Below are 12,541 nucleotides of genomic sequence, written 5' to 3' on the forward strand. Positions count from 1 at the left end.
CTAGGTGCCATGCTTGGGATTTGCGCCTCAGTGCAGCCCTTGACCCGGACGGTGGGTCCAACCATTGGTGGAGTTTTATATAAACAATTTGGAGTCTCCTCCTTCGGATATTTACAGCTAATGGTCAATTTAGGTTTGTTTGTTTACCTCTTAAGGAGTAAAATCCCACTGGGAGAGATGAAAAGCCAATAATACAGTTGCAAGAAAGTAACCCCCTTATTTTTTCCAAGTAAATGAATTCTTGAGTTTTATTTTTGATTCCGTAAACCTAGAATAAAATAATTTGAACAATCCTTGTATTTTGTCAACATTTCCATCTAGAGTAAGGGACAGATCAGTTTGCAAAGGTCTTGGAGCCACACAGGAGCAACTGGGGGCCATGGGACCCCCGGAGCTATCAGGTTCCCCCCAATTCCCCCCCTCTGCAGCAGTGGCTGTCATGGCAGGCAACAGCCCCAGACCCTCAGCTGTTGTCAGGCAGCATTCCTGCTTGGATTCACTGAAACTGGAGGGATTAGGAGCCAGTGGCTTTGCTCTGGTTTGGCCTTTTATTTCACCGCCCTGAAATTGTACCAAGAAAAAATGGGGGGTAAAACACATCTGCTTTTGAGCATTGTTTTGCTGCATTAAATGCACCTCCAGCATTCTCAGGTTAGAGAGGGCATGGAGGCCAAAGGCTTTCAGGTGCTGTGGCCAGAGGTTTGCTACATCCACAGCTCAGTCATGTGCAACCCTGCCTCTGCACAAGCTGCCAGCAACGAGCAAGGAGGATGCAAAGCCCCGACGCACCAGGCTGCAGTGCCAGAGCCTCCCTGCTGCCTCCAGAAACTGGGCCAACCCTCCTTCCAGGTTTTTTCCCCCTTCCTGTACTAAGTCTCTCTTGCTCTTACTACAGGCTTATGCAATTGCATACTTTCTAACTTCCTCTAGTGCAGTCTCCTGCAAGAATTGCGCTGATATTGGGAAGGGGAAATTACCTATTGGAAATGACCGAGTTTGGAGCAAGTATTTTGCCTGCTACACTCACAGTCCTGACTGCGGGAGTCGAGTCGTGTGCTGCAGCATTGCTCTTGAGGAAGCCCAGGTCAGTTAGTGAGAATTAAGCCTCACAAAAGAAAACTTCAGTACTTTGATCCAAAAAAATCAGCAAATTTTTTTCTCCACGCTTCTTGGTCCGGGTGTTATAGGAAAAGAGCCTGCCTCCTTTTCTTCAGTTATCCTGGAGAAATTTAACTCTGGCTAGAGACTGGAGAGGTGAAGGAAGAGAGGAGAGCGAGTTCAGCTTGCTTTGCTACAAAGCTGAGGAATCCATGGAGCGTTGGCGCTCTTATTTCGAAACCAAGAATCCAGTTTTGTGCCTTAGCACACCACTAAGCTATGGGGGCTGGGGGAGGACGCAGAGCATTCGCAAAGGGCAGCATTTTCCTGTGGCAGGGAGCTCCTGCGCCTTCTGCAGCTGCCGTTACTCAATTTTATGGGAAAGAGCTTCTAGAGGAGCACTTAAGCAAGCTGTGGTAGGCTTTTCTATCTCCACCACTGACCAGAACTGAACCTCAACACCTTTTCTCTCCCTGGTCGGGAGACGAGGTCAAACACAAACAGGTTATCTGGGCTTTCTCCACCTCCCACTGCCCAGTCTAGGGCACCAAAAAGCCAAGCCTTACCCACTCTTTTTAAGCCACTTCACCACTGCCATGTCCAAAGATATGCCTCAACAAAAGTTACTGCAGCCCAGAGTACAGTAATAAAAAGTGAACATTTCAAGTAATTTATTTGGAATGGACACATTAATGCAAAAGCAATATTAAGACCAGTAACTGCTGAAAGACATTCAACAAAATAAATACAAATATAGATACTACAAATAATTTAAACTGTGTTTAACACCACCAGTCAGTGTTGAATCTTCCTTGCATCTCATAAATAGAAGATAATAGTTCACAAAGCTGTGCCACTCAGAACACGTGGACGCTTTGCTAGAAGTCCTGTACGAAAAGTCTTTGGTTTTTCTTTATGCATCTCAGGCAAAGCTCAGGGCTCTTTGCTCAGCAGCCACAACGGACTTGGAGAAAACCAAGCTGCTTCCAGCTCTCTTCTTTGCTTTCCTTCATTGGTACCCTGTCCCATTTCAGTCCAAGACACTCGATCTGGTTTATCATCCAGTGGTATGCTCTAAAAGTACCAAGAGAAAGTGGGTTAGTTAAACAAGCAGGACAGAGAGGCACAGAAAAAAAATGGGGGGCTTTAAAGGGAGAGTAAGCACGAAGCATTTATTTTCAGATTGTTTTTTAGCAGATTCTGTGAGGAAAGCACTGCCAAGTGCCATTTCTTATTCCCCGCCACCCCCACGCCGTCCTCTCAGCACACTGCAGAAGTCCGGCTGCCAGCAGAAATTCCCCGCGATGCATGGGAAAGGGGGCCAAAGCCGCTGCGATGGCTCGGGCCAAGGCAGCGCTCCCCGAAAGCCCCGCGCTGGCGCGGCCGGGCAGCACGGCCCGGCTTCGGGGCGCGGCCGGGGGTCCCTCCGGCCAGAACGGGGCCCGTCCGGCTGCCCGAAGCGGGCGCAGGGGAGTAAAATAATTTAAAAAGATCGAAGGAAAAGCCCACGAAGAGGCACGGCAGCAGCGCCGAGGGGCCGGGCGGGCTCACCTGGGGCCGGGCCGGCCGGGCGGGCGGCGGCGCTCAGGGCGCCCGGGCCAGCCGCCGCTCCTGGGTGCCCGCCGCCTGCTCCATCTCCTGGCGGCTCTTGAAGTCCTGGATGGCCCGCTTGTTCTGGAAGTCGATGAGGGCCATGGTGATGGAGGCGTTCCAGCAGCTCTGGTCCGGACACCGAAAGTCAATCTCCTTGCGGTCTTTGGTGACGATGGTGAAGTAGATGTACTTGCCCGTGCGCTCCACGCAGTCCACCTTGAGGATGGAGCCGAAGCCCAGCTCCTTGCCCTTGGCCCGCTTGTGCCCGTCGGGGAAGAGACTGAGGCTGTCCTTGGTCAGCACCACCAGCTTCTTCTTCCACAGCTGGAAAAGGCTGTCGCTCCGCTTCTCCAGCTCGCCCTCGCGGATCACCTCGGCTTGCATCTTCATCCTCGCTTCCCGGCGGTGGCTCCGGCTGTTGCTCCGGCTGTTGCTCCGACTGCTGCTCGAGCGGCGATGACCGAGCCCAGGCGCGATGGGAACAATTTATTGCAATGAATCAGCGCCGGGCGCCTTCCGGTGCCTCCCCCGGGGAGCCCGGCCCGCCGCCCCCTCCCGCCCCGCCTCCCGCCCGCCCCCCGGCCCGCGCTCCCCGCCCGCTGCCGCCCGGGGCTGCGGGGATGGGGCCGGCGGGGGGGGTCCCCCGGGAAACGTGGGGAGGGTTCTGGGGGCTGCCCCGGGTGGGCCGGGTGTGGGGAGGGGGTGCCTCCCCCAGGAATTGCCTCCTGGAGGGCCCCGTCTCCGCTGCTGCCGTGCGCAGGGGCACAGCGGCCACCGCATGGGGGGACCCCAATCCTGTCTGTCCACTCCCCTCCCCACCCATGTTTTCTCTGCTCGTCAGGGATACCCCTCGCCCACGGTGAGCATGGGGCCACTGTGATCTGAGACAGCCCTCATCTTGCCCCTCTGAGCACTCCCTGCCACTTCTCAGATCCCCACTGGGGTACACGATGCTCCCAAAACCCTGTTCCTAGGGGGCTGGATCTGGGCATCTTCACAGCATTGGATCTGCCCTGGTATCATCTCCACCTGGGGCAGGGGGGTCCAAGCCTCGCCTGTGGTGGGTTTCTGCCATCTCCCATGGGCATCCGGTCTGAGTCCAGCCCCTGGTCACCCCAAGAGACTCAGCCAGGGTCTGACCAAGCCCACCAGCTTCATTTGAGGCCCTGCCTCCTGCCAGCTCTGCACCATCACCATCAGCCCTTCCTTTGTCCTTTCCTCAGGGCAACCCACCTCTCCAGTTTTGCATTAACACTGTTCCCCCTTATTTTTATCCCCTTCAATCACTGGATTTATCCCATTTTCTTTCCCCTAGCCCACTCCCTCCTCCAGGGAAGGCACCACAGTTATAGCCTGGCCACTGACTGGCGCCATGGGGAAGTCAGTAAAGGCTGTGGCAGCTGGAGGTGATATTTAAGAGGCACGTGTGAGCCTGCAGACCCTTCCTCTTGGACACCTTTCATTTTGTCATTCCTTCACGACAGTTGACACAAGGCTGATCCAGCTTCCCAGCCATTGCTGTGCTTAATGCACTTGCTCACGCTGTCTCTCCAGCAGTATTTGCTCAGGTATGTACCATGTGCAGCATCACCCTTTGGACTTTGAGCCCTGTTCTCCTTCACCGCCTTCCCTGAATGACCGGCACCTCTATAGGTGTTTGCAAGCCCAACCCCAGAGGTGAGCTTACAAAGCAAGGCCTGGCCCCTTTGAAGAGGTTGGCAGCGTTCCCAGGGACGTCGGCAGGGTCAGAAGCCCATTTCCCGGGAACTAATCAGAGCTAGAGCCAAACCCATTTCCGCTGCGAATCACTCATCCGCTGGAGTATGGGGCCACGCTTTGATAATTCACGGCAGCGTGCACATCTGTGGGGAGGGTCAGAAAATAGGTGGGGGCTGTGTGATGCTCCCGGGGTTGATGAATGAGGCAGGAATGGTTTGGCTGAGCTTTTCAGGGAGGGATGGGCTGGGAATTGTTCTGGGAAGACCATGGTGGCCGTCACTGCTTGTGGGGTAGGGGAGAGGCTGCAGAACATATGTGGAGCTGTGCCCTGGCATGTGAAGAGCTGCAGGCTTTTCCCTGGGAGCCAACACTGTATCTCACTTTTCAGTGTGATTTATTTCGTTTCAGTGAGGGGACCAGCCCAGACTAATTTACAATTAGGCTGCACATCTACATTTCCAGGGCAGATGCTGGTCTGCTCTGTTAAACAACTTTCTGACCAAAAGGCCCTGTAAGAATAAGGGAGCTGGAGCCAACAAGGAGCAGAGCTGGATGTTAAGCAGAAATCATTAGGATATTTTTAATTTGGCCCCAAAATGAAACAGGGAATGGTCTTTATGCACAGGAAATGGGACACCACTTCAAAAAGAACAACAAAAAAAAAACAAAACAGGCAGCAAGTCAGGAGCATACAAGGAACATCTGGAAGAAGGCTCCTGGTGTGGAAAGGCTGCAGGACTTGGCATGTTTATGCACACCTTGCTTCAAAAGTTCCAGTAAAAGAACCTGAATTTCCTTTTAAATGAAACTTGTATTTGTAGATGCAGGGTCAGCAGCCCACTTTTTTCTCTGTTTTACTGCTTTTGCTTTCATCTGAGTGATTTTTCTTGTGCATTTATCCATCATTTTGAAATATTTAAAGCCTCCCTCAGCTGTCACCTCAGTAAACTTGCTTTAATGCTGGCCAAATTAGAAAACTGCTAGGAAAAAAAAAGAAAAGGAAAAAAAAAGTGAAAATATTGCTCACAGTGGGGAAAGTTAGGTTCTAGCAGAACAGGAACCCTACTTTTGAACATACATCCATTGTACGAAGGCTCCACTTTTTTACTTAAGGTGGGTTAGTTAAGTGGATAAAAGAATAAAAAGGAAGTCCAGTACATTAAAGTACCAGAATTTTAGGTCTCTGCCATTGTGACCATGCAGAAATTCTGTAAAGTAGATTTTAAAATTTAATTACACTCACTGAGACAGAAAGCAAAGGTGACTGTAACTGAATATAAAATGGGCAGCAGAGCCGAATCACGAGCAATCTCCTACAGGAACATTTCTCAGGAAAGAACAGAGAGCTGCAAGGAGCTCAGAGCAATCTGGTCCAGGAAACGTGGCAATTGCTTACAAGTAAGTAGCACAGCCCTAATCCTAATGCATGCCATGATAGCTGGTCACTGCTGATACAAGTATATAGCGTTAGTTTTGCCTGAGGAAAGAAAAAATATTTATATTACCCTATTTTTTAAATAACAAGGGTTAATACCTTAGGTGAAGAGCTGACAGCAGGGTGCTGATTTCATCTCAGCACCTGGGGAGAGGGGTAAGAGATTTGGTGCAGCCCTGCATCATACCCTGGCACCGAAGCTTGGGACAAGTGTCACAGGGTGGTGTGAGGATGTGTAGGTACTGGAAGGCTTTGATCATTAAGGGCTGTGAGCAAGCTGCAGCTAATGGGAGCTCTGGGTGATTGCAGCTCAGGTGCTGCTGCTGTCTCTCTCCAAGCTGGGGCTGGCAGCTGGGAGGAATCTGTCACTCCCTTTGGTTTGGGTTTAGTTGTGTTACCAGTGAGAGAAAGAGAAGGGATTTTTTTCTTGCAGCCCAGCACATCACTGTGGCTGTGCCTTGACAGTGTGTGAGCTCCCAAACACAACCACCACGGCTGCCTTTGATATAAAATCATCAAGCACCGACCCTTCCTTGCCCCCCAAATACAAGACATCTTCAGGAATCTGAAAAATGTGGGGATTTGTCTCTGTTCGTAGAAAGAGGGGGGAAATAACGCAGTGGGGCATGTGAAGCAGGGGAAGGTGATGGGAAATGGGCTGACATTCAGTCACAGGAGCCTCGTCCCACATGGCCATGTCCCTCTTCCCACGCTCGCCAGGGGTGCTGCCGCCACCCCCTGCTTTGCCCCAAATCCATTTCCAATCTACTAGGGGCATTTTTAAAAGCCTACGTGGCAATTTGGCATGGAGGTGTGGCTTCATGCCCCGCGCAGGAGAAGGGAACAGCACTGGCTGCTGAGGGGAATGTGTTTACATGTGTATGTGTGCTGTGTATAGGGATTTTTTTACAGGTGTAGGATGGGATGGCCACACTGAGCCTCGTGGATGGGCTGGTGGTGCCAGCTCTTGCAGGCTGCATCAATGGCTTTGCCATGACACATGTCTCTGAAGTGAGTGCCTGCTCCAGAGGAGGGATTTGATCATCATTTCCGAGGATGAGGCATCATGTACCCTGCTCCTGGCAACATCGGGTTGCCTTAGCTACGTGAGTCATGGTAACAAAGCACAGCAGCCATGCAGGCACTGCCAGCAGCAGCCCATGTTTTAAGGTCAAGGATAAGGATGGAGAGGGATCACACTAAGGAAAAACGCAAAAAAAATGGGTTTTTCTCAATTTAACTGTGCAGCAACTTTCCCCACATGCCCATTGGTGGGACCTGCTGGCCTTTTTGTGGGATTTAGCCATGCATTTATCCTGCTGAGGTTTCCAGCTGGCCCCAACATTGCATCTCCCTCCCAAAAGATGCAGGAGCTCAAGCTGCAGCTATCAGCCATTGCAGGGTACTGGCATTCCTGCAGCTGTCTTGGGTTTATTCCCATTGTCCCTCTGTAATCCTGGAGCTGTGCATCTCCTCTCCCAGGGGTCTGTCCCTGGAGAAGAACGCCTAATTTTGCCAGCTTTAATGCAGGCTTCTCAGCAGCAGAGGGAAGTGGAGATTGAAGGCTGTAAAATTGCTTTTATTATAATGATTTCAACATGACATCTGTAGGGGAAAAAGCTGGTTTACAGGACTGACATTGTAATCCTGGCAGCTGAAGTCGATTAGTAACAGAGAAACATATGGTCTTGCATTGTAAATTGCTGCCCTCCATGTTTACATTAGGGCGTAGCTGTATCCACAGGCACTTTTAGCTGGAGCTCACTATAGTGACCACTGGGTCTCCTAGGAAACTTCTACTCAAAAAACCCTAAATAGCTGTAAACTAAAAGTGAGGGTTGTTACTGGGGAAGGTCTGTGATGAGTGGAGATTTTTCATGTTTTTCCCATTTTATTCCATTTTTTCACATCTTTATACTCCTTAAAATGTTTGGGGTTTGGGTTTTTTTGGTTTTTTTTATTAGACTGTTCCAGAGTATATCTGGGAAGTTTTTGGTTATAGTTCCTTATTATTCCTTCAGAAATGTCTTGGGACAAACTGGTGCCATTGGGCCCCTCCAAACTCCTCTGGTGGGTGCCAGTCCCTCTGCAGGCAGCAGCTCCTGGAAGGGTGTGGAGCACATCAGGGCCAGCTGCCCATAATGGAGATGCCCCATGAGGGGGCTCAGTCTCCCTTGGGGGTGTTCAGGTCTTTCCATAAATGCAGAGGGAGCTCAGGTAAGTCGCTCCAAGATGGCAAAGCTCAGGTGAAGAAGCTCTTCTCTTAGGGGCAGTTCACTTGGAAAGGTCTCAGCCATGGGGAGGAAGGCCACCAAGGCTGTTTGTTAGGTGATTACAGTAAATGATATGCAGCAGGGATGGAGCTTCTGGGTTAATTTAAACAAGGGCAGCAGAGGAAGCCTCTTTGCTCAATCTGTGAGATTCTTTTTTTTTTGTACCATACACAATCCATGGATTAATCAGCAATAGCACGTAGCCCAGCTTGCTCAATTTACTAATATTTATATCTGACTAAGACTCTTTTTTCCTGAGAAGCTTGAAATGTCTCATCCCACTGACTCAGTGTGTTACCATTACATGTTGTAAACTGCTGCAGACAGTCATGGAGCAGTTGTGAGGGGCTGGGAAGAAAAGATGTCATTTCCCATAAGCCAGTCCTTGGCTGTGCTCGGCAGCAGACAGCCAAATAAGGGTGGGAATGTGCCAAATCAAACCTGCTTAGGAGGACTCCAGGCCCTTAAGTTCTATACTGGGATTAAAAACTGGGGGGAGAGGGGCTGTTTTGCTCTCTCTTCCCAGCAGCCTGGGCATGACTGCGTGTGTCGTGTGTTCCCCACTCTGGGACAATGTGTACATGTCTAGTCTGGTTACTAAAAATAAAAATGAGAAAAGAAGTCTTGTGTTATCTGGTCTTTTGAGGTGTTGGTCCCCCTCCTAACACATGTATCTTTGAGCCTCTTGGTCCAATTTCAAGCCCATTTGGCAGAAGTACAACAGGTAGAGAGTTGCTGCAAGGTCCTTGTGTAGCTTGACCTGGCTTGGAGGAGCCTGGATGCATCTTCATGCAGGTGAGGAAGGTGTTGACCCCACAGGCTGGGCTTGGTCCAGGACTGCTGTTTAGATGCTGGTAGACCTCGATACAGCCGGTTCTCACAATCATCTTCACAAAGCAGCTTGCTGAGCATCATGGTGGATCCATGAATACCCTGAGATGTCAGTGGGGAGGAGAGAGTCCCATAGCCTGGCTGCCGTGGGACCCACGGTGACTCAGTACTTCCACTTCTGCCAAGGGACTGGAAAGCTCAGCCAGTGGCTTGCCAAGCACTGCCCTGAACTATGAGGTAATTTACTGACCCCTCTGAATGCCATCAACATTTTCCCATGTCCAGTGAGCTCAGGAGATGGTTTACACTACAGCTCAGAATTTTAAAATGATGGGACATTCCCCCGCTGAAGCAAACTTCCCATACCAAGTCTGTTGGGACAAATATTTGGAATATCTTTATTTTTCAGCAGCAGTGACAAACGTCTGAGACCTCAGCCTGGGCTAACACTGATGAGCTCTTTGCATAGGAAGGCCCTGGTGGTTTCAGCTCATGCCATTCAGCCTGACATTGCCTGCCTGCTGCCAGCCAGATTTTATTACCCTGCTGTGCTACAGCAGTGGCTTTTAACAGAGATTGCAAAGGGCCAAGCCTTGCAGAAAATGCTGACATACATACTGAAGGTCACTGCTCCACATTACCTGTCCTTTCGAAGTCTGCCAAGATCCGGGAAGTGACTGTTACCCGGCTTTGTCCCGTCTTTATGCGTGTGTGGAGGCTGTGGCAGGTCCAGCGCTGACAAGTGCCGGGATGTCCTGTGGCACACAGGCGTCAGCGTGACCTGTGTCCTCACGTGGCTGTCCTGACAGCACAGGATTGAGCTCCCAGCTCGGCGCATCCTGCTGCCCCCACATTCGGATTTTTGTCTATTTTTTTTTTAAACTGTGTATAAACTTTTAGAGTAAACACTGAAAAGGATCACAGGACTGCCTAACCACAACATGAGCAAACTTTAGGGAGTTGGGGGGAATATAAGGTCATGGTACTGTCCAGCTCTGGGATGTTTCCTGTCTCCAGGAGGGCTGGGAAGCCATCACAAACTCCTCCAGTGCATCATTCCCAGCAGTGGCCAGGGCTGGGCTGTGGGAAGTAGCTGAAGGGGAAAGAGCATCCCTTCCCTCCTGGACAGCTGGGGTGTGTGTGGCAGGCCAGGTGGTAGAGCTGTGTTTCACCTTGTGCTTTGGCTGCCAATTTTTCTTTCTGAAGCCAGGACGCTGCACTGTGGCAGGTGTGAAGGGAAGCGGATTGATGAGGGTTTAGGATTTTTTTCTGTCTGTCCTCTCCCGAGGCTTTTACCTCCTTGCCAGTGTTTCCACTGCTGTGATCTTTACCTGCTACCATTACCCTGCTGCTCCCCCACTAAACCTGTGCCCAGGGCCAGGTCTCTGCTGGTGCAGCCAGTGGGAGCTGAGGATGCCCTGTTGCCTGGCTGGCAGTGCTCAGGAAGGCTGGAGGAAATGGGTGTCTGATATGGTGGATTAAAATGCCAAAAATACTCTCTAGGCATCAGCTTCAGGTCTTTCAGTAAAATCTGAAAGCCATGGGAGAGAAAAAAAAAATCCTAAAACCATGGGATAGAATGGGGAACAGGAATCAGCAATGTGTATATTTCCAGTTCTGACTGGTTTTCCCAGGTCTAACCTGTTGCTGATTTGTTTCCCCACTCCAACCACCAAATAAAAGGGTTTGGGGTGAGTTCAGCAGTCCTGAGCTGTGGACGTCAGTGCTTATAAACTCCATGTGGCTCCCAATTTGTACCTGTCCTTTTCCTCGTGGTTCATGCAGCGGGGGATAGCAGCAGTCTGCTTGCTCCTCAAGTTAGTATTTGCCAATGGGGCTAAAATGTAAAAGTCAAACTTTCTTCTTTCCTGCTGGTTACTCAGCCCACCTCATGCTCAAACACCTGGCCCCCACCTGGGCAAATATTTGCAATGAGTAGCTCACGGCGTGTCCCACCATGCTGAGAGCTGGGGCTGGGGCTGGGCAAGCATCAGTGATGCTGTCATTCTCTTCCTGGTGGCCCCTGTGCCGCTTGGCTGAGCCGGGAGGTGTGAAAGGGAAATCCTAAGCCTTAAAAAGCTGAGGATTGGATATTTCTTTTCTGCTCTGTTAGAGAAACTACAATTTGGTGGCAGGGAGAAATGGGTTTGAAGAAACCTCCGTGTGTTTTGTGGAGGGAGCAAAAAGGCAGCGTTTTAGGAGATGGGTTTGAGCCTGGTGGCCTGGTGGCCCAGGGCAGTGTGGGAGCCCAGTGACTGCAGCCTTTACGAGTGGAAAAAAAGATGAAGCGAGAAAGTTTGTGATAAAGCAGGGAGGCAGTTAAGAGGAGGAAATGAAGGTGCTTGGCACTTAACCTTGGCCAGGCTCTGCTCCCAGGGACAAGCCAAAAATAGATTTCCCTGGAGGCAGGACAGCCAGCACCCAGGGTAAAGCTCCTGAATGATGAGCTAGGGGGAGGCAGTCATGGCACAGAGGATCAAGAGGGAGCAGGACAGAGATGTTATGCTCAGCCAAGAGCATTCTGCTGCTTTACTGTGGGCAGCTTTGTTCTCCATTCCCAGGGGTTTTCCCTGGAACCTGGATCCCATACTTTCTCCTTTGCACGTCCTCTGTCAGCTCAGTGGGGCTCTCCAGTGTCTGGTACAGCTGCAGGGGGGGAAGTTATTTGCATTGATCTGAAAACTCAGGACCTTTCTAATGCTGTGTGATAGCTTAAAACACAGAAACCCCTTTCCTGTGGGGTAATCACTGAGAGCTGGCTGGGGCAAATATCACAAAAGTTTAGCTATTAATCCCAAATTACCGGTGTCCTTTAGAAGAGGGGTCTTTTCTTCCGCCAAGGACGGTGGCCCTGACTGCCGTTTACCACCCACGATGGGTTTATCTGAGCTTCTCTGGAGGTGTTGTAACCAGGGTTGCTACAGCAGGGATAAACTGCTTTAAATTCCTTGTTTCCTCAGTCCATTTATCGACTACCAGACATTTGAAGTGTGGAGCCATGCTGGCCTTTGGAGCCCGGAAATTACCTCCAAACAGAGCAAAACGAGTTAACAGGCTTGGCAGGCAGCCAGGATGACTAAGTCATTCTTCCAGCCTTACTGGAGCAGGAGTCAGGCATGGAACCGGACACATTTCCCATAATTGGAAAGCCTTGGTGAGAACTGCAGGATCCGTGGCTGCAGCAGAAGCCCTGGTGGGCTGTGAGTGGCCGGAGGGGCCACGGGCAGGGCGGCTCCAGAAGGGAGGTGTGTGGCCGTGACTGTGCCTGCTGTGCAAGAGCAGTAAGCAAAGGACACAAATAGCAAATCACACATTTGGCCAAAATACTGGAAAACGAGGCTGGAGTTTCCAACACAGACACTGCCAGCCCCCTGTCATTGCCAAGGCCTTCTAAAAGCCTGTTTGGACTCCCACAGGCACATCTCCAGCCTTAACTTTCCTCATGAGACCTTGAAGTGAGAAGCTATGTGAGAGCAGGAGGAAAAATGTTTGATTTCAGTGAGTTCATCTCCTTTCTTCCTGCCATGAAGGACAGGACTTATCTGTGGCCACTCCAGCAATGTGTGACAACAGCCGAGCGCGCTGTGGGAGC

At 50.8% G+C, this 12,541-nt stretch overlaps 2 protein-coding genes across 3 annotated transcripts in view; one reads left to right on the forward strand and one right to left on the reverse strand.

The window, feature by feature from the left end:
- Nucleotides 1-293, forward strand: part of SLC22A18 (solute carrier family 22 member 18) — a 70,476-nt gene extending 70,183 nt beyond the window's left edge. For both annotated transcript variants that reach the window (XM_032112407.1, XM_032112406.1), the window contains one exon: nt 5-293. In XM_032112407.1, coding sequence (XP_031968298.1) covers nt 5-192 — 188 coding nt within the window. In that variant the 3' untranslated portion in view covers nt 193-293. The remainder of the gene's footprint in view (nt 1-4) is intronic.
- Nucleotides 294-1,737: 1,444 nt separating this feature from the next.
- Nucleotides 1,738-3,226, reverse strand: PHLDA2 (pleckstrin homology like domain family A member 2). Its single transcript, XM_032112408.1, has 2 exons — nt 2,650-3,226; nt 1,738-2,172 (listed from the first exon to the last, which is right to left on the reverse strand). Exon 1 carries the CDS (start codon nt 3,079-3,081, stop codon nt 2,683-2,685), a length of 399 nt encoding a protein of 132 aa, XP_031968299.1. The 5' UTR covers nt 3,082-3,226; the 3' UTR covers nt 1,738-2,172; nt 2,650-2,682.
- Nucleotides 3,227-12,541: the final 9,315 nt, after the last annotated feature.

The sequence above is a fragment of the Corvus moneduloides genome, chromosome 6 (assembly GCF_009650955.1).
Source record: "Corvus moneduloides isolate bCorMon1 chromosome 6, bCorMon1.pri, whole genome shotgun sequence".
Lineage (NCBI taxonomy): Eukaryota > Metazoa > Chordata > Aves > Passeriformes > Corvidae > Corvus > Corvus moneduloides.